At 41.2% G+C, this 22,084-nt stretch overlaps 1 protein-coding gene across 2 annotated transcripts in view; it reads left to right on the forward strand.

Annotated features, from left to right (window-relative positions):
- CHCHD3 (coiled-coil-helix-coiled-coil-helix domain containing 3) overlaps positions 1-22,084 on the forward strand; it is a 160,143-nt gene that overhangs the window by 86,178 nt on the left and 51,881 nt on the right. For both annotated transcript variants that reach the window (XM_059471937.1, XM_059471938.1), the window contains exon 5: positions 15,133-15,216. In XM_059471937.1, coding sequence (XP_059327920.1) covers positions 15,133-15,216 — 84 coding nt within the window. The remainder of the gene's footprint in view (positions 1-15,132; positions 15,217-22,084) is intronic.

The following is a 22,084-nucleotide window of genomic DNA, read 5'->3' on the forward strand; positions in this document are numbered from 1 at the left end:
TTATTCATGGAACTACAGAATAGTTTGGGTTGGAAGGGACCTTAAATCCCATCCAGTCCAACCCCATCCATGGCAGGGACGCCTCCCACCATCCCAGGCTGCTCCATCCCCAGTGTCCAACCTTGGCCACTGCAGGGATCAGGGGCAGCCCCAGCTGCTCTGGGAATCCCTTCCCAAAATCCCACCCCAGGCTCCCTCTCCAGGGAATTCCCTCCATTCCCAGCTCTCCCAGCCTGGCATTGGATCCATCCCCACCCCGACTCCTCTCTAGGAAGGGATTTTGGGGTCTGGGGGCTTCACTGGCAATCTCAGCACTCCAGGAAGGGTCTCCCTTCCCTTTGCCATCCCCAACTTCCATAAAAATCCCTGGGGATGGATTCTGAGTGTCCCAAATCCCAGAATGGTTTGGGTGGGAAGGGCCCTTCAAGCCCATCCCATTCCAATGCCACCATCCCAGGCTGCTCCAGCCTGGCCTTGGGCACTGCAGGGATCAGGGGCAGCCCCAGCTGCTGTGGGAATCCCTTCCCATCCCCTCCTCACCCTCCCAGCCAAGAATTCCTTCAATCCCCAGCCAGGTGTTTTTCCTGTTTCATTGCAGAGCCTTGTTCACATCTTGTTGAATAACCTGAGTCTCAGCAGGGTGTCGTGTACTCTGTTCTAAAGGCTGGATAAACATTTTATGAGCTCTTTTTCTCTATTTATGATCAGTCATGTTTTGTTCTGCACATTTTCTCTCTTCCTCTTAAAGGACAGAGCAAAGTTGTAACTCTTCTATCATTTCCAAATTAATCTAATTTGAGCAATTCTTTGCCATTCTCAATTTCATGCAAATACCAGTGCCATTACTTGTGCAAATAGTTGGTGTGTCTCTCCACGTTTAGAAAATTAAGCATTAATTCTCACTGTGGGCTAGGACAGCCTGTGTTGCATGACAAATAGATTGGAGGCATGCAGGAAAAAAAAAAATTACACTTCACAAATCCAGCAGAGAGCTTTGCTTTTGAGCACTCACAGCGCTGGGCAGAAAAAAAAAAGAAAGATTGTATAAAAATTGACATGTTTTAGCAACTCCCAAAAGAGGGTGGTGGGGTTTTTTTCCCCCATTATTATAGAAGTACTTGGCAGTTTCTATTTTCCTGAAGCATTCCTATTGACTGGGATGAAACCTCTTTTTTAGAAAGCACTTTTAAGTGTTTGCTTTCCCTTCCAGATGCTCTCACCCACAACAGAAAAAATGTTAGTGTTAAAATAATGGAAAATGTAGGGATTGTGGAGCCTCCAAACTCTGAACAGACTGAACTCAGACTCCTGGCAGGTGTCCCTGGAGCCTGGAAAAGGAGAAGGAGAAGGAGAAGGAGAAGGAGAAGGAGAAGGAGAAGGAGAAGGAGAAAGAAAAGAAAAAGGGAAGGGAAGGGAAGGGAAGGGAAGGGAAGGGAAGGGAAGGGAAGGGAAGGGAAGGGAAGGGAAGGGAAGGGAAGGGAAGGGAAGGGAAGGGAAGGGAAGGGAAGGAAAGGAAAGGAAAGGAAAGGAAAGGAAAGGAAAGGAAAGGAAAGGAAAGGAAAGGAAAGGAAAGGAAAGGAAAGGAAAGGAAAGGAAAGGAAAGGAAAGGAAAGGAAAGGAAAGGAAAGGAAAGGAAAGGAAAGGAAAGGAAAGGAAAGGAAAGGAAAGGAAAGGAAAGGAAAGGAAAGGAAAGGAAAGGAAAGGAAAGGAAAGGAAAGGAAAGGAAAGGAAAGGAAAGGAAAAAGGACAAAAAGTAATGTTTTCTTAGGAAAGGAAAAAAAGTAATGTTTTCTTAGGCTGCACAAGGAGTTGACCCAAGGACACAGCTCACCTTCCTGCATGGGATGGCGCTTCCTCAATTTTGGGGTCATTTTCAGGAGATGCAGGAAAGGTGCCATGGATAACCTGGGTGGGGACGCCTCCCCTATCTCAGGCTGCTCCAGCCTGGCCTTGGGCACTGCAGGGATCAGGGGCAGCCCCAGCTGCTGTGGCAATGCCAGCCCAGGCAGGAATTCCTCATTGCCAAGATGCCACCCATGGCTGCCCTCTGGCAGTGGGAGCCATTCCCTGTGTGCTGTCCCTGCAGGCCTTGTCCCCAGTCCCTCTGCAGCTCTGCTGGAGCCCCCGCAGGCCCTGAGGTTTCCCTGGATCCTTCTCCTGTCCCAGAGTGGAAGTGGGAAGGAGAAGCCTGAGGAGCAGCAGTGCTGCTTTCCTTTGGTGAACCTGGGCCATGGGATCACTGTCCCTGTCTCCCATGTGCTCCTCAGCACCTTTGTGCTTTTTCAGGTTAGAAATTGCTCTTTTTGCCGCCTGTATTTCTCTGTGTTCAGGATGATGAGGCTGATTTTGGGAAATTCACTGGGCAGAGACTTGCTCAAGCCATTGGATGCAGTCAGGGTTTGTGGCTCAGCAGTTTTAAATTCCTCATTAACTCTTATTTTCCCTGCTGATGAGATTCTGTAGTTTTATACCTTGAGTTCCATTTCCCAGCAGTTCCTCACCCCCTTTAGCTGCTGCCCCAAACAAGGAGAGGCAGCTCTGCACAAAGCTCTGGCTGTGGATCTGTCATCCCCATAAAAATTGTCATCTTGAGTGTGGTACAAAAACCTGGCAAGGTCGATTTTAAACTTATTTTGTTTTCCTGGCTGTGTAAATACATCATCACAGCAGCTGAAAGGGGCTGAAATTTAGGACTCCAATCAGGTTTTTTGTCAGACACCACCAGAAATAAAATAGTTCTTTGGAGTCCTTCTGCTTCTCAAATAATTGACACGTGACAGATTTCAGTGTTAATTGTTTGAAATAATATTATATTGTTAAAGGAGGGTTGATGCTCCAAGGAATCCAGAGTCTGAGGTATTTTAGAGGTAAAAGTGGGTGTTTTCAGAGGTAATACAAACATCTCAACTTCTCAGGTTTTGCTGAGCGATCGGCTTCGCTGATAACTTGTGGCAATGAGTTCTGCAGGTTAATTATGCATTTAATTGGTTTCAAATTTGTTGCTTTTCAATTTCACTGTTCACTGAATATTTCCTCGGTCTTGTATTATGAGAGGGAGTAAATAGGAGAGCCTGGCTCACCTTCTCTGAACATTTAATTATTTTGTGTACCTCTCTCCTGTACACAGAGCTCTTCTCAGGGGTTTGCTCTTTATTTATCTCCAGCTTTTTCATTTCTAAAACTTTTCTCTGCAGTGACCAGAATATAAATATACAGAGAGTGACCACAGCTCTAGGAGGATCTGAATTTTATTTCTATCAAATATTGTGATCTCATTGTGGTGCTGTCCTCCCCTTTTCTTCCTAAATCTCCTCCTGTTTTTATTTTGCTGTTTTAACACACAGGACAAGTTTTCCTTGGCTTTTCCTGCAGGAAAATCAAGTTTTTCTCTGGGGATTTCTAGTCAGGATAAAAAAAGCTTCACTTGGCTGGTGCTGACTTTTTTTTCCAAGTTATTTTCCACTCATCCTCATTGGATCCATCCCTGGAAATGTCCAAGCCAGGTTGGGCAGGGCTTGGAGCAGCCTGGGACAGTGGGAGGTGTCCCTGCCATGGCAGGGGTGGCACGTCGAGGTTTCTTCCAACCCAAACCCTTCTGGGATTTTAAAAGGGGATTTTAAAATCCCCTTCTGGGATTTTACCTGCCATGATATTCTCTGGTTTGTTTTTTTTTGGCCATTTCAATGCAGCAATTTCCATGAAAACCTTGAGGATTTAATTGAAGTTCATTAATACTTGCTTTACATTTTTTTGTGCATAAGAATTATGCACAGAATTAATAGAAATATTTTTCTGTGCTATTGAATTTTTTTGAATATCCTCTTGGACAGCTGCTTTATTCTTTCCAAGTGTGACAAAAATCTACACTAAACTGTACAACCAATTTAGTAGAACCACATAGAACCATGTTTTTGGAACAATCCCTGCAGTGTTAAACCTTTTAAATGTTGTGTCAGCAAATGTTCATGACAGGGATGTCAGAGCATGGAATAAAAATGTCAGCATCAGTCCCTCTCTTCCATGTATTCCCTGCTTCCAATTACTTCATTATATTCATAATTTTGAGGGTTTGTTCAGTTGCCCATTCCCAAATTGCTGGCACACTCAGACATTCACCATCTGAACGGGGCAAGGGCTTATTAAAAACAAAAATTGTCATTTATTGAAACCAAAAATTATTGTCATTTATTAAAACCAAAAATTATTGTAATTTATTTTTCTACTACAGTCTTCATAGAGCTCAAGTCTTTGTTTCCCTTCCTGTCTTCCATTAAATCAGCTTTTCCCATCCACTTTGAATCTTTTCAGTGCTTAGAATATTATTTCTTTCTGTTAGAATAACACAAGCAGCAGCAGAGCTTGAAGCTGAGTTCTGTTAAACACTGCACAGATGTGTAGTGAGTTCCAGGCTGTGCCCTGGAGACTCTGCAGTCAAATGGGAGGAGAAATCAAAGTGCAGCGAGTGGAAGTTGGACACAGGAACTCAATGACACGTGTTATAGGATTATATAAAAGGGAAATGCTCACCAATAATCGATGCATAAATCAATGCCAGCCCCTTTCTGAGCTGCTTTACTCAAGGTAATAATTCTCTGGTGCTTTTCGTTCAGAATAAGTTGTTCAGTCTTGAAAGAAAATGCTGAAAGACCAGCGTTGTAATTTAGTAATTAAAATACAAAGAGCATTAAATCCTGCTGTGTTCTCCCACTTTCCCAGGGGTTTGCTGGGTCTTTGTTTGTAGGTAGTAATTTAGAGAGTTATGGTAACTACATGGTATTAACTTAGGATTTTCACACTTAGTTAAATATTTTATGGGTATAAAGTGAAGAACTGCAAACTGTCCTGTTAATTGTTTGAATTGAGTTTATAGAGTGCTGGAAAAAATGAAACAGAGCTAAAAAGGGACTTATTAATTGGGATAAATGTGTAATTTGATATATGTACACACCACTAGCGTAAATATTTTTTTTACCACATTAAGTTTTTGTGTGTCTCAATGCCAAAAGGTCTGTGGGGAAAGTTGGACATTCCAAAAGTCCACTAAAATTATCTTCCCTTGGTAATGCTGAGGTAAATCCCTGAATTTCAATGTTAAGTTAAATATTCTGTTTAAAGATGAATTTGTTTCTGAGTTACATCTGCAGTCTGAAATTATCTGCTGGTTACAGTTCTTTTATTCTCCAGCTGAATAGGAAAATAAAATGGCTGCATAATTTGAGACTGAATCAATGAGTTTTGATGGTTTGTTTATTACTAAATAGAAGAATTCAATTTACCAAGATCAAAATTCCAAAAAACACAGCTAAAATACCTTTAAGACAACAGATATCTGTATTTTTATTGCCTTTTTGAACATCTAAAGATGAAGGTTCTGCTTGTGTTGAATCTTTCAAACTGAGAAACACCTGATGTAATTACAAGTGGCTCAGTTCTTTGTCTTGAGCAGAAATCAATCCCTTGAATAGCAGAGCAGCAATAAATTGCTTTTATTTGCTATTCCAAAGTGGATTTCCCTCCTTGGGCATTGTCAGGTTTTGCCTGCAGTGGGAATTGGTTCTCAGGATCACAGATTGAGCAGTGAGGGAGGGAATGATCTCAATTCATGCAGAGTTTGGGTCACTTGATAGGAGGAGTGGGATATTCACAGATGGAAAATAACTCTGGAGAACGGCCCCTGATGCTGAGAGGCCTCAAATAAACACAAAATACGGGAGGAATTCAATGGGATTCCAAATGAGATTGGCTTTGAAGTGCCTTCAATGAGGTGGTGAATTTTTATTGCTTTTATTAATGCTGCATCCCTGAGAATTATTTCAGTCTTTCTGTGCATTCCATGGAATCTTCAGTTTGCAAAGCACGAGAATTGGGGCTTTTAAAATGATAATAATGCAGCATTGTTGAGAAATAGTGCTGGAGTTTGGACACAATAATGAAGAGTTCTAGGTGGAAAGCTTAAATTTCAACATTTTCTCTGAATATTTGGGTATGAGGCAACTGAGGTGCAAATTTCTTCTCTCTGGCTTGGTTTTGGATTTCGGTGGTGGATTTTTGGAAGGGTGGTGCTTCCTTATGTTTTGCTTTGTTTTACATCATGTTTTGTTTGAAAATGCATCAAATATTGGCTCACTGTGCTTAGCAATAACTTTTCTTTCCCCTTCTGTTGTTTAATCCAGGAATTGAAAAGTATTTCTGTAAAATCATCATTGATATCAATTGTGAACACGGTAAAAAATGGCAAAAATATTTATGATTTGCTACAATAGCAGTGTAAGAACAAAGATGGAAGTAGAACACAGTCTTAAATCAGTTTGCTGTCAGTTTTTTTCCCTGAATTTTACAGGATAACGGTCCTCTTGCTCTGTTTTATCCACTTTGGCTCATGTGGAGCTGTCTGCTTCTTTCAGCTTAGTGAAAAACTCCATATTTGACATATGACTGAAACATCAGAAGCTGTCAGCCACGGTTAGAGACAATATTTGAATTGCTACAAATACCTGGCAGCAGCACAGATAGTCTTTAAAATGTTTGATCTCCTTGGACTGTGTTGGCTGACTGAAAAGCATGGATAGAGTTTCAGGAATAAGTCATGCCTCTCTTTCATTCCCATTGACACACAGAGATGTAATTCAGATTTTTTTCAGCGTCTCTTTTTCCTTTGAACCACGGTTGGATGGAAACACGAGGCTTTTCTGCCTGTTGCTAATCACTAGAATAGTCATGAGTGTATTTTAATTTTTATTTGCAAGGAAATCAAGTCTTCAGAGTCTGTTGTTTTGAAGCTGAGCTAAGCAGATGGTTCACTGGGAGCTTGGTGAGAAGTGGCAGCTTTTCTTCAGTGCTGATATTGTACAAGGATGGGTTGGACAGGGCTGGGAGAAACCTGGGCTGGTGGAAGGGCTTGGAATGAGATGATCTTGGAAGTCTCTTCCACCCCAAACCAGGCTGGGATTCTGTAATTGTTCATTTCTGGTCATTTGGTAGAAATGTGAGATTTTTCTGGCTTGTTTTGGGGTAGGATCATAAAATAAATCAGGCTGGAAGAACCCGGGGTCCTCTCAAGTGAGTGAGTGGTGACTCAGAACTTCCCTCCTGCTGCTTCTCCTCCATGAGCCATGTCCCTTGCAGGTGGAGGAGGCTCAGCAGAGCTTCTCTGTCTCCAGGCTGGGAAGTTCTGAAACCCCAGCTGGATGCAGCCCTGGGGTGCCAGCTGTGGCCTCTTCACAGAATCACAGAATCACAGAATCACAGAATTTCTAGGTTGGAAGAGACTTTAAGATCATTGAGTCCAACCCAAGTTCCAACACCTCAACTAGATCATGGCACCAAGTGCCACATCCAGTCATTTTTTAAACACATCGAGGGATGGTGACTCCACCACCTCCCTGGGTAGATGATTCCAGTATTTGACCACTCTTTCTGTGAAGAACTTCCTCCTTAATTCTAGCCTGGATCTCCCTTGGTGCAGCTTGAGACTGTGTCCTCTTGTTCTGTCTGTTGTTGCCCGAAGAGACCGACCCCCAGCTCACCAGAGCCACCCTTCAGGAAGCTGAAGAGGGTGATAAGATCACCCCTGAGTCTCCTTTTCTCCAGGCTGAACAACCCCAGCTCCCTCAGTCGTTCTTTCTTGGCACTGTTGGAGCAGAAACCTCAGGGCTCTCTCTGGCTGTGTCTGCTCTCCCTAAATCATCCACCTCCTCCTCCTCCTCCAGTGTCCCACATCCTGGAGGGGCTGCCCAGGGAGGTTTGGAGTCCCCATCCCTGGAGGTGTCCAAGGAATGCATGGAGGTGGCACTCAGGGCTTTGGGCTCGGAACAAGGTGGGGATCAGTCACAGCTTGGGTTGGATGACCTTGGACGGCTTTTCCAGCCTGAGGGATTCTGAGGTTTTCCTTGCTCAGCTTTTTATTCTGGCATAGGAGAAGCTCTTGTTGGGGTGATGGCTCAAGGTTTAGCTTTTCTATTTTTCCCATTCTGTGCTGCTTTAGTGTGTGGGTCTGGGCTTCATATTATGGGATGGTGAGCTGTGTGCACAGAGCAGGGAGACAAAACAATTCCTGCTCCAGCTGGGCACCAAGGACAAATGCCCCAAATCTCAGCCCAGGAGCACAAACCCCGTGGGCTGGAGAGAGAAAAACAAGCAGGGTGGGACTGCCTGGGCTAAAGCTGCAATGGGACAATGAACTGCAAGGTGCAAATGGAGCAGAGCTGATCCCAGGGACAGACCCCGGCAGCGCTCGTGCATTTTGGGGCCGTTTTGGGTCATCTTGGGTGCAGCCCTGGCTGGGCTCTGGTGCTGCCCAAGATGCAGCCATGGAGGAGATCCTGTGAATGAATCCCTAATTAATTCTGTAACTCTCTTTAGCTCAGCCTTCTCAAAGCATTGGGGCAACAACCTCAGTGAATTTCTGCCTTGGTGGAGAGTGACGTTCCTGTGGGTTTTCCTGTGCGTATTCCCATGACTCACATGAGGATTGGAATCTCTAACTCTTTCCTTGGCATTTGTATATTTGTGTTTTTCTCCTTTGGTCTATAATGAGATTCAGTAAATGAAGCTTCTTGTCACATCTTCTGTTCTACACTAGATCCTTACTTGTTCACAAATTCAATTTCTTAATTTTCTCCATTAGCCTCCTCCTCTCAATGTGATCTTTTTTATCTGCTCGACTCACTCTTTTAGGACTTCATTATTTTTAGAAAATGTACTGTAGCACATTTAGTGGTAATTACAAAAGCTTGTTTTAATTACACTTGTCAAAGACTCCGTTTTATGATGCATTATTGGTGCTGCCATTTCCAATTCCTAACAATTCTCCACCTTCACAAGTGGAAATGAACATCCCTCTTTTCAAGTGATGCGTTCACATGATTTTTTTGTGCTTAGGGATGATTTTATGCGTTTTATGTTAATTTAAAAGGAATTCTTTGAGGGGGAAGGGACCAGCATCTGTTCCCAAGAATATCCATAAGTTCCTGGTGTTGCCTGTTCAGTATGATGAGTGTATTTATATGCTGAAATAGAAGGTTAAAAATTAAAACTGGGGCAGTTCAACATCCATGAAATGTGGAAATTGGGAATTTTTTTTCCTTTGACACTCCATGCAGTGGAAGAGGAGAGTAGTTTTGCTGATCGTAATAATTTATGCAAATTATGAAGCATTATCTGATTTTATTCGTGTGGAAATGTGGAGGCACAGGGGTGAGGAGAGGAATTCAGAGGATGTCAGATCCCTGGGAGCATCCAAGGTCAGGTGCACAGGGCTCTGAGCAGCCTGATGGAGTTGAAAATGTCGCTGCTTGTGCAGGGATTTGGGAGATGATCCTTAAGGTCCCTTCCAGCCCAAACCATGATTTATGAAATGCCCAAAAACTATTTTATAATGTGACACTCACAACTTGGACCTGAATTCCCAGCTCTGGAGTTCACACCTAGCTCTAACCCATGGATATGCTCATCCAGCAAACCTCAGGTTGGAAAAGACATGGAAAACCTCCAACAATGTGGTGGAGGAAGATCATGTTGTCTTGAGAGGATGATGTTTTGAGAAGATGATGTTTTGAGAGGATGGTGTTTTGAGAAGATCACGTTTTGAGAGGATGATGTTTTGAGAAGATCATGTTTTGAGAAGAACATGTCTTGAGAAGATTATGTTTTGAGAAAATCGTGTTTGGAGAAGATGATGCTTTGAGAAGATCATGTTTTGAGAGGATGTTTTGAGAAGATCATGTCTTGGGAACATCACCTTTTGAGAAGATGATATTTTGAGAAGATCATGTTTGGAGAAGATGATGTTTTGAGAAGATCATGTTTTGAGAAGAACATGTCTTGAGAAGATTATGTTTTGAGAAAATCGTGTTTGGAGAAGATGATGCTTTGAGAAGATCATGTTTTGAGAGGATGTTTTGAGAAGATCATGTCTTGGGAACATCACCTTTTGAGAAGATGATATTTTGAGAAGATCATGTTTGGAGAAGATGATGTTTGGAGAAGATGATGATGTTTTGAGAAGATGATGAAGATGATGTTTTGAGATCTCTCTTGTTCTGGTGCATCCCACCCATCCTGAGCTGCCAGCAGATCTCCTGTGGGATGGTGTGGGAAGCTGCCACCGCTTCCTTTGAACCTTTAATCCATTCATTTTTCCTTCAGGCTCATCCCAAGACTGCAGATATTCCATGTGGGCTTTCCCAGGAGAGGAGCCCTGATTGTGATTAGCATTTCCTTTGGAAAATCTTCAGTCACAAACCTGATGGGACAGGAGCTCTTCCAGCCCCCAGCCCCAGTGCCAGGTCTGGAATCCTTGGATGTGCCTTGGGAGGTCACCAGTCCCTTGGTGTCCACCTGCCCCATTTCCTGATGTTTGGTGAGATGTTCTCTGTGTTCAGGATGATGAGGCTGATTTTGGGAAATTCACTGAGATGACCCTGAGGCAAGACTTTCAAGGGACTTTCACCTGGCTGATGTTAATTTATTAATTCAAACTGAACTCTGATTTTGAAGCAGATCGTTCTTTTCCCAGAAAAACCCAAACTGGAGCCATGTCAGCAGTTCCACTGTGAATTTTTGGGATGCTAATGAATTTGGAGCTTGGGATAGTGGAAGTTGTTGGGGTTGGAATGAGATGATTTTTCAGGTCCCTTTCAACCCAACCATTCCATGAATCCATATTTGGGAGAGGCTGGTTTGGAGGGACACAAAAAAATATCTCTTCTCCAAACCTGGGACTGCCAAAGGCTTCAGGAGTCTGAAATCTGCCTACAAACCTACATTAAATCACCTGATAATGATTTTTTTTTTATCTTCACCTTAAATAATACAATTTATGACCACGCACACTTGGAATCTTGTTGCATCCAGCAATAGATTCCTTTTCTTATTTTTTACATTTAATTATTAAATGTAGATTTTCAACCAGCTGCTTATTTGTTCTGTTCTGCCCCACAGAGGACAAAATAAATGTGTTTTTGTTGTATCCAGGGTTTGGTTTTGTCCCAGATGGCTCTGCAGGTGTCCCTGCAGTCAGGTACAAGGTGATTCCTGGAATTTTTTTGTAGGGAAGAAATCCATTTTTCCAGTGATGGCACCTCCTGGCAGTGCTGTCCAAATCCAGGTGCTACCTTTGAAAACATCACTGGAAAAGTGTTGTCCATGTCCAGGTGCTACCTATGAAAACAAACCCCAGGTTGGCCTTTAAATCTTGGTCCAATTTCCCTGTGATTGTGAAGAACCTGTATTTAATATTAGTGATGTGATTTGGGTATTAAATTTGGGCGGGTTTTCTTTAGAAAACACCCAAGCAAAGGTTTTGTCTGTCAGAGCTTTTTGTGAAGAAACAACCAACCTGTTCCAGTAGCTCATTTACACCTGGAGTGCAGCATTCAGCTAATTGAAAACATGGCTGTTCTTAATTATTTTCTTGCAGCTCATTGACATTCACAAGGATCTTGTTGCTGCAGCCCCATAAATATAATATTACTTTACAGGTTTTTATTTTGGCTCTCAGTTCTCCTTTACTGGCATATTTATAGTCTCCTGTATAAATGAATAATTTTATTTATTATTAATTCATTTGAACTTTGCTGTGTCTGCGTTGCTGTACAAGTGTTAGGGGTGGAAGAAACTCTTTTTTGCTGATTTTCTTGCTTTCCAACCAAATCTTCCAGTTACTTTCACTACACAGGGAAGCAAACCTTTGGATAAATAGATTATTTAGCATTTTATACTATATATACTACATATATATAGTATTTATATATATATAGTAGCATTTTATACTATATATACTATATATATATATACTATATTATATATAGTATATGTACTATAAAAATATATATAGTGTATATACATATTATATGTATGTATATATATACATATACACGATTAATGTAATATAATATAATATAATATAATATAATATAATATAATATAATATAATATAATATAATATAATATAATATAATTTATCAGTGACAGATCAGCACAGTTAGCAGTGTCACTGCAGAGCAGTAAAATCCAGCTGGTTTGATGATTAATTATTTTGAGGGGTCACAGGGAACCAAACCCAAAAATGAACCCAACTTCCCAAGTAAATCAAATTTCCGGGGCAAAATCTTCCATTCTGAGGGATATCCTTGGGATAAATGTTATTGCATTCCCTGACCACAGCAAGACAGAGGAAAAAGATTAAACTCAGCTTAAATCCTGGAGGATAAGGATGGGTTTTGTCTCTTCTGTTGTGGCTGTGCCCTTGACCTGTTGTGCTCTACACCCTGCAAAGCTGTGCCCTCGTGAGTTGGCAGAAATGGGGTGAGTGAATCCAGTTTGGAGGTTCTTCCCTGGGTTTATTCCATCCCATTGCCTTTCCAAAGTCAGTTTTAATTCCAGCTCTTGGATAGAATCATGGGGAACACCATTGGAATGTAAGAACTCAACCTTAACTGAGTTCTCCTGAGCTTTATGGAATATTAATTTTATCTTTTCTTTGCCACTGACCTGTTTTGCACAACAGGAATCTTCTGGAGATCTTCTGTGCTTTGGGGATCATGGGATGGTCAAACATGGAATATTTGTGTTAGGTACCCATGAAAATGCCTTGAAGATATGGAATATGAGATCTGGAATGTGAGATATGGAATATGAGATCTGGAATCTTAGATCCGGAATATGAGATATGGAATGTGAGATACGGAATATGAGATACGGAATGTTAGATCTGGCATATTAGATATGAAATATTAGATCTGGAATATGAGATGTAGAATGTTAGATATGGAATATCAGATCTGGAATATGAGATGTAGAATATTAGCTATGAAATATTAAATCTAGAATATGAGATCTGGAGTGTGAGATCTAGAATATTAGATATGGAATGTGAGATATGGAATATGAGATCTGGAATATGAAATCTGGAATATGATAGATGGAAGGTGATATGGGACATGAGATCTGGAATGTTAGATCTGGAATATGAAATCTGGAATATGAGATCTGGAATGTGAGATATGGAATACTAGATGTGGAATATGAGGTATGGAATATGAGATCTAGAATATTATTTATGGAATATTATATGTGGAATATGAGATATGGAATATTAGATGTGGAATATTCAGTCTGGAATATGAGATCTGGAATATTTGATACAGAATGTAGGATAGGGAATATTAGATATGGAATGTTAGATATGGAATATGAGATGTGGAATATGAGATATGGAATGTTAGATCTGGAATATGAGATTTAGAATATTAGATATGGAATGTGAGATCTAGAAAATGAGATATGGCATATTAGATGTGGAATATGAGATGTGGAATATGAGATATGGAATGTAAGATCTGGAATATGAGATTTAGAATATTAGATATGGAATGTGAGATCTAGAAAATGAGATATGGCATATTAGATGTGGAATATGAGATGTGGAATATGAGATATGAAATATTAGATATGGAATGTGAGATGTGGAATATGAGATATGGAATGTAAGATCTGGAATATGAGATTTAGAATATTAGATATGGAATGTGAGATCTAGAAAATGAGATATATAATATGAGATATGAAATGTGAGATACGGGATATTAGATCTGGAATACGAGATCTGGAATATGAGGTGTTCTGGCACAAGTTTCTAGAGAGGCTCTGGCTGTCCCTGAAGTGTCCAAGGCCAGGTTGGACAGGACTTGGAGCGACCTGGGAAGTGGGAGGTTTTGGGGTTGGAATGAGATGATTTTTCAGCTCCCTTCCAACCCACACCATTCCATGAATCCATATTTGGGAGAGGATGGTTTGGAGGACACAAAACCTGCAGTGAATTTTAGAAGTTCTGTCAGCACTGCATCTGGGACACCATCAGGGATTGTCTGCAAGGAGACACAAACCATGACCAATGCAGAACATGAGAACTTGGCTGTGGAATAATTCATGGAACGAGCTCTGGAAAAGCTGTAATTAATGAGGCAAGGCTGATTTAAATGCTGGGGGACAGGGCATGTGCTCCACGGAATTCTGAGGGAGAGGCTGCCAGAAGACAGAGTTTAATTCATCCAAAATACATTTTTTTTGGGTATTTTTGAAGAAATTGCACAAAAACCCCAACAATTTCCAAGGAGTTTTCTGCATTTTTCCAGATACACCTGAAATGCATGTGGAGGGGTTTGTGGTTTTTTTGCATTCTTTCTGTTCACGATGATAAAATAAATTTAATTTGAATTTTAACATTTTTTACATGCTTCAGGACATAGAAGCAAAGGTAAGGAGTTGAATGAGAAAACAAGAAAATCCAAACTTTTTAATGTATTCCTTGGGTGTTTGCTAAAAAACCCAAAAATTTAGTCTTGATAAAGGGAATCAAATCTTGTATCTCTACAATATGTGGTGTAATTGTTGTAATGACCTTTATTAGATAATTATTAGCCACTAAAGATATTTTATTAAAAAATGCTGAACCTAGAAAGTATTTGCATTGATAATTTAGGTGTTAAATCCTTCATAGCTTGTTAAAAATCACTTGTCTGCTATTTACACTGCAGGACTTAGAGCTTTATATATTTTTAATAAATTCCTCTGTGCATGTGTGCTTTTTAAATGTATTTTCTATTTTTTAATGAGTCCCCTTAATCCTAGAAAATGGAAAATACTGCAGATAAAAAGCCAAAACCATCAATTTGCTGGGAGCAGTATCTCTTAAAAGAAAACTCAGGTCATATTGGGATTGAAAAGATAAATATTTTAAATTATTCTGTATTATTTTAGGTTATTGGACATGAGAGGGATTCTATGGTATTAGTGAATACTGCAATCTGGGAGTTTCCAGAGGAGTGATTCCTAATTAAACAGAACAGGAGAGTTTTGGATGCACTTTTTAGCAAATATAGAAAAGGATTTTGTTTTCCTAAATATCCACCTGTTTAGAATTAGGTTTTATTAAATTCAGAAGTGATTTGCCAAGTTAATTCAAATTAAAACCAAAAATAAACCCCAGCCTGGTGCGTTCTGGTGATGGTTCCAAATCCATTTGGGCAAACTCGGGCAGAGCTGTTGAGGAGGGGAGGAAAAAGCTCAGAACTATGAATAATATCCTTGATATTGTCAGTATTTTTATTATTCTGTTCCTTTTTTTTTTAGGCCAGGCAGCTGGAAGAGAAGGACAGGGAGCTGAAGAAACACGATGCCTACTACAAAGAGCAGCTGGCTCGGCTGGAAGAGAGGGTAAAATCTTTTTTTTTTCCCTTTTAATGCACATTTTTCCCCCTTTTTTTCCCTTTCTATTAATTTCTCCTCCTGGTTATATTTACAAGATGACTTTTTTAAGGAGAGAAAGATTAAAATTCTGGCCAGAAGGGTTATTTTTGTATTACTGCTGCTGTTTCTGGCTTAATATTGACAAGGTGGAAGGTTTGATGGGAGAATATTTGTTTTCTTTCCTAACAAAGTTCTCACATTTGCTGTGGGATTTCATCTGTCACGGTAATTACAGGCAGAAAAATGAAATAATGAGGTTATTTTGTACCAATGCTGATGAAGAGCCAGTGGAAATGAAGAAGTGTCACCAAGTAAAATAATTTAAATTAAAATAACAACAAAAAAAAAGTGAAGTGTGAAGGGACATAGTGAATTTCTGCTTTCAGTGGGTGGAATTAGTTATTCCTCCATCAGTACAGGGAGAGTTTAATTTTAATTCCAAGTTTATACCATGTTTAAAAGGCACTTCTGTGTCTTTATCTCATCACAGACTTGAAATTAAACTGTGGAGAGCAGCTTGGGAAGCTGTGGGATTTGCTTACAGTGGCTTAACATATTGCTGTTAACATCCCTATTCTTTACAGGGTATTATTTTATAGGATGTTAATTTCAAATAATTACTGCTGTCATCATTTCCTGGCTCCCAGGTTGGTTGTAACCTCCAGCCTGAATACATTTCCCTCCTTTACCCCTCTGCCTTCTTCCTGAGCTTATATATTGGTGATTAATTCCGATTTTTTTGTGTTAGTTGGTTGTGAAAATTGCTAACAAGATTCATATTCATTGATGCAGCTTAGCAGGCCAGAAGAAAACCCCTTGTTTGTCTGGATTAGGAGGAAGAACATGTTGCATAAATTATCAGGGTGTGTAATTGGTCTTAATTAATATTTTAAATCGAGGGTACAACTGATACGTGTCAGTGTTTTGTCCTCTCTTTGTGAAGATGACATTAATGAAGTCCCATGTTCTTGGCAATGAAAAAGAGCTTGAAAGGATGAGGGAAAATCAGTTTAATGATTCTAAATCGGTGCATTATTTAAACATATATTTAAATTATTTCATATATTTTAATTAAAAATTAAGATCCTTCACTAAAAAACTACACAGAGCACTTTCCTTTTTCTCCCATAACTGGCTTGGTGTTAGAGGAAAAAGCTTCAGTGGGATTTTATCCAAACTAGACTTTTCTGGGGTCCTAGTGTGGAATAATTCATGGCAAAGGGTGTCTGATAAACCATGAGTCTTGGACAGCTTTTTCTTTCACCTTTTTTTACCTTTTACATCCTTTTAGATGTTTTTCTTGGTCATTTTTCAAATTCATGTAGGTCATTGGCACAGTGGCTTCACTTGCTCCTGTCAGTGAAGACTCCAATGTGTGTAAATACATTTTTGTGCTGTGCAAGGGGGATAATGAACTTTAAATAACTTCACTTGAGTTCTGCTGGAGTGCCACCCCCAGGGGATGTGAAATAGGAAATCCTGCCCTCTCTTGGTTTCTCTGCTTGGTTTGAAAATCCCTGAATTCCTTGTTTTATACCATGGGTGATGTTTGCTCTGCATTCAGAGTGGAGTTTCTGTGGTTCCAAGCCTTCTCTTTTCATTCTGACTCCTCTTTCTGAGGTAAAATCCTCTCCTTTTCCACGTTGTCATCAAGGTAAATTTTCATCTCTCTCCTACACAAACAAGTGCTGTTCCAGCTCTGAGAGGAGCCAACTCTGTGTTCCAAATCTGACTTGGAAATTCTTCAGAGAGGTGGAGATTTCAGAGTGCAAACCTGGACAAGCAGAGGGGTGACAGCTCCTGCAATCCCACCTTCCCTCATGGGGTCACCTGGGAGCTTCTGTGCTGGGAATTTTGAAAATTGGGATGGAAATGGGTGTGGAAACGACAGAGCATGGAAAGAGGCTGGTTTGTTGTTCCTGAACTTGTCCTGATTTCAGTGGAAGGTGCACAGAGACAGAGCATGGGCTGCTCAGCAGAATTGGAATTTTGGAACAGGAGGTGGGGTGGGAGCAAGTGGAGCTCAGAGAATTTGTGTCAGGATGAAGAAATGTTCAATCTGAGTCTGTCACCTGTGACAAAGAATGCTAATTACAATCTCAGATCATTCCCACATCAAATAAGCACACTTTAAAAACACTTCAGTTATGCCTATGTGGTATTTCTGGCTGTTGCATCATGGAGTGTCAGAGCTCATCTCGATGATTAATTGGCTTTTTGATTATTTAGCCTTTTCAATTAGAAGCTTCGTATTTGTGTTCTTCGGTGCTGCAGAAAAAACAATGCAGACGTTGATAATAAAGGGAGATGACAACAGAACAGATTAGTGTCAGCACAGTGTGCTCCTTATGGAGAAAATTATCCATATTCAGTGCCAGATGAAGCCTGTCAATTATAAAATATTTCAGTGACTGAGGGAAGATGCTCAACCTTTACAGGGTATTAATACAGGACAAAATAACTGTGCACAAGTGACAGCTGCGATAGTAAAACATCAACAATTCTATTCTCAGGGGGAATAACTGTTCATAAATTTGGTTTATGTGCTAAAAACCTTTTGATACTTCCCCAAAACCCAGCAATTCCCCGACCAGCTGCCAGTGTTTCTAGGTCAAAGATAGCACATAAGCTATTAGTTATTACATGCTCCACAGCAGCAGAGCAAGAGCAGAGAGTTGAACAAAGCAGTTCCAGAACAACCTTGCCCTGCTCTGCATCTGACTGGGGTGTGCAGCTGTGATTTAGGTGCTCACACGTGGGGCTTGGAAGGGAATTTGTCTCTGTTTTTCATTATCCACCCACAGGAGGAAGGTGGTTCTTGAATACAGCAAAATCCAGAGATAAAACAGTGCTGAAGTCACTGAGATTTTGTGCCCCACACTGTGTTAATTATTTATTTACAAGTGCAAGGACCTGCACAGGGGTCAGGGCAGTTTGTTGGGAAGGATGAAAGTTTGACAAGAAGGTCTCACAGATATGTGTGCTTGGCAGAAAGATTTTTAAATGTAGAGTCTGGTGAAGGGATAGAGATGGAAGCAAGTTTTTATATAGAAGAAAAGAATTGCTGAGCCAGTGTCACTGGATAACCAAGGAGGCAAAGGGTGTGTTTGTTAGAAGGGGTTTTTATGGCTTAGAGCAAAGGATAAACCCACCCCAAACAAGAAGATGTTTTTACCAAGCACAAAGAGAGCACAGGCAAACAAGGCAGCAAATGGTGCAAGTAGAGAAAAGGGCTCAGAATTTTCCACTGCAAGAAAACTGAAAACCAACTTCTAGCTGAAACTGTAATGCACTGACTTTGAGTGACTGGAGAACAGTAACATGAATATGGTAATTACAGTAGTTATGATGGGCTGTAGATAACAGTTCAGGTATGAGTCTGCCCCTGCATCCCTGCAATGTCCAAGGCCAGCCTGGGACAGTGGGAGGTGTCCCTGCCATGGCAGGGGTGGCACTGGGTTATCCTGAAGGTCTTTTCTAACCCAAGCCATTCTGTGACTCTCTAAGGAGAAAACAAATTATTTTGGAATACAGAAGAGCCCCAGTGTGAAATCAGAGCCCCTTTTCAAGGAAGGACATTGGTACCCCATGTGCCACATGCTCAAGATCTCTATCCTTTCTTGATGCATTTCCCTGTAACTGAAGCTGTTCCAGGTGTTTATAGGGAAAACTGTTGATATCTTCACTCTCTTGTGTGGCAGTCACATTTTCTGGAAAAATCTCTTTGCCCAGGATTCTTCTCCTGGGAAGCTGAGAAGCCTCAGAGAAAAAGGAAAACAATATTCTCTCATTTGCTTCTCCTGTGTTTTGCTGCTTTGGAATGTGGCTGGAGATTGTTTATCCAACAGGTGATTGTTTCATTGGTTTCATGGGAATTGTTTTGGCTTAATGACCAACCACAGTCAGGCTGTGTCAGGACTCTGGAAGGAGTCAGGAGTTTTCATTATTATCTTTGTAGCCTTCTGTCTGTATCCTTTCTGTATTCTTTAGTATAGTTTAGTACAGCATTCTTTTCTATAATATGGTATCATAAAATAATAAGTTAGCCTTCTGAGAACATGGAGTCACATTCATCATTCCTCCCTTTTTCTGGGGGCAACCCAAATGCAATACTCTTGTCCCTCTAATTCAGTGCAGAGGTGCAGTATTTTTCCCTGGTTTCAGTGCCAGTGTCCATACACTTTATTCATAACCAGCTCTGCATCTCCAGTGTCCCTTTTCTGTGCACCTTCCATTCCCCATCAACACTTACACACAATTTCCATGCAGAGCAGCTGCCATCCCACTTTTCCTCCACCTCTTTGCTTTTTGCTTTACAACATTTTATGAAGGCCACATGACCCTCTCCTCCTTCTTGCTGCAGTTTTGGCATCACACAGACACTCAGTGAGCTGTGTCTGCTCCTGCTCTGCCTCTGAGACTGATGGGACTCCCCAGTTCCAATTTCCTCCAGCAAACCCAGCTATTTTCATGTTGCACTGCTTCCTAATGCTAATATGCATCATTAGGAGAATCCTGCCCCAAGTCATGGGAGCAGAAGGAAATTAATTTTAATACCCTGCTGTATGACACAACTACTTAGTTTATCAGTGTGAATGAGCAAGATATGGATCCCCATATTAATCATAATATTTTCCACTGGAGCCAAGTTTCTGTGCTCCTGGAAATACTTTAAGTGTTGAGCAGTTTGGTGTGAAGGTGGTTGTGGGGTGAGGTAATAGGATTATCCTGGAGCAGGAATATGAGGGGTGAGGGAGCTGGGAAAGGAGCTTAGCCTGGAAAAAAGGGGCTCAGCCTGGAGCAGAGGAGGCTCAGGGGGCCTTGTGGCTCTGCACAAGTCCCTGCCAGGAGGGGACAGTCCAGGAAACAGGGACAGAGGGAACAGCTCAGGCTGGGCCAGGGCAAGTTTGGAAATTGGGAAAATTCCTTTCCTAAAGGGGCTGCCCACCCTGGCACAGGTGGAATTCCCATCCCTGGAGGGATTTAAACAACCTGAAGATGTGACAGTTGTGGACATGGCTCACTGGTGGTCTTGATGATCTCAGAGGGCTCTTCCAACCTAAACAATCCCACAGTTCTGCCATTTTGTAGGATTTTGGAGGTTTCAGTGTTACCTTGGATCTGGAGGGATTTAAACAACTTGAAGATGTGACACTTGTGGACATGGCTCACTGGTGGTCTTGATGATCTCAGAGGGCTTTTCCAACCTAAACAATTCCACAATTTTGCCATTGTGTAGGAATTTGAAGGTTTTAGTGTTACCTTGGATTCAGCACACATTTAACAGCCTAGAACTCACTGCTCTGACAGTTCTTGTAGTGGCTTTTGTGTGGGGACACTTGTGCCCCACAGAGGGCTCAGTGGCAGATCCCAGCCTGGGAATGCAGACTTCGAGTTCAGGAAATGTTGATCCACTTCTCTGCACCCGTTTTTCCCCCTGCCTTAAACGTTGAGGAAGGATTTGCAAATCCCAAGCTCTGCACTTAATTTGGGGATTCTGCTTTCCATGGAGGCTGTCAAGGAGCATTAACCTTAAGGTAAGATGAGCACACAGAGCACAAAGCTCTGAGCTGATGGCACATTCTATCCCAGGTGTTAAATGGTATTATCCATCCTGCTTGCTACAGTAAATAGGATTTTGCTATTATGATGTGTCAGGATTTTCAGAGAAATCAAATTTACTAGACACTAAACTGCCATCCTCACTGCTGAGCAGCTTTATTCTGGGATCTTGTATTCATCCTAATCCTGTTGGTAGGAAATGCTTATACCAATTGTGTGGGGAAATTATAACTTAATGATCTCTTCCTTTTTCTATTCAAGGCTTAGGATGGCCCAACATGCTCTGCAGTGATAGCCCCAGTGCTGAGCTGAGGAGCTGATCTGCAGCTTCCCAGCCAGGAATTGGCTTTTTCTCATCAGCACAAGTGCTCAGGTGCCAGCAGTGCCAGCCCCACATTTGTTCAGATGCTTCAGAGCATTGTTTACCTTTTCAGATCTCAACAACTCAATAATCAGAAGCTGTTTGCTGGGCTTTTTGTAAAGTGCAGTTTGCAAGATGGAGATAACAGAGAGGGGACTGCTACAAAGCAGGATAATAACCACAAACATTTTCATTCCCTACAAGGTAATTTAGCAATTTAAAGGGGTTTTTTTGTTTCTATTTGTGTTCAGTCATCAGTGTGTTTACTCTTTGTGATCTCACGTGGCTGTAGCAGGGAGAATTCCATGAGCAGAGGATGATTCTGCTCTCACCTCTCAGAGTGTTTATAAGTCTGTGTTTGCCAGAGCAAACATGTTTACTCTCCCCACATTTGTGTGCATTCCTTCACACGTTCCAAAGCCAACTAGCAGGGATGTAGGTGCATGTTTGGAGACTTGAGGCTGCATCCAGCCAAGTAGGGAATTATTTTGGCTGATGAGCACTTAGGGAAGAGGCAGGGACAGCTCAACAAACCTGGTGTTCTCGTTCCCGTGAAGGCATGGAATTAATCCAATACTCCCTAAATATCCGTGGTTTGAAAGAAAATAGTTCCATCATTCCCACTCTGCTCCTATTTTTGAGATTCTCTTGGTATTAGTGTCCTGTTTCTGTTTGCCTGGCTCTATTTCTCTTTCTGTATCAAATAAATAAATGTATATATGCACCCACACACACAGAGTCAATACTTTAACTCCATTTCCAAGCACTTTTCCAATAGAAGCAATAAAATACATTACAGCTTCCATGTGATGAATTCCACTGACTGCCATATCATCTCATTGTTAATGAATTGTGTTATTTCTGTGAAGTTAGTGGGGCCTTTTCCTTTCTAAATGGATATTCAGCTGCCAC

Source organism: Ammospiza nelsoni, chromosome 5 (genome assembly GCF_027579445.1).
Source record: "Ammospiza nelsoni isolate bAmmNel1 chromosome 5, bAmmNel1.pri, whole genome shotgun sequence".
NCBI lineage: Eukaryota > Metazoa > Chordata > Aves > Passeriformes > Passerellidae > Ammospiza > Ammospiza nelsoni.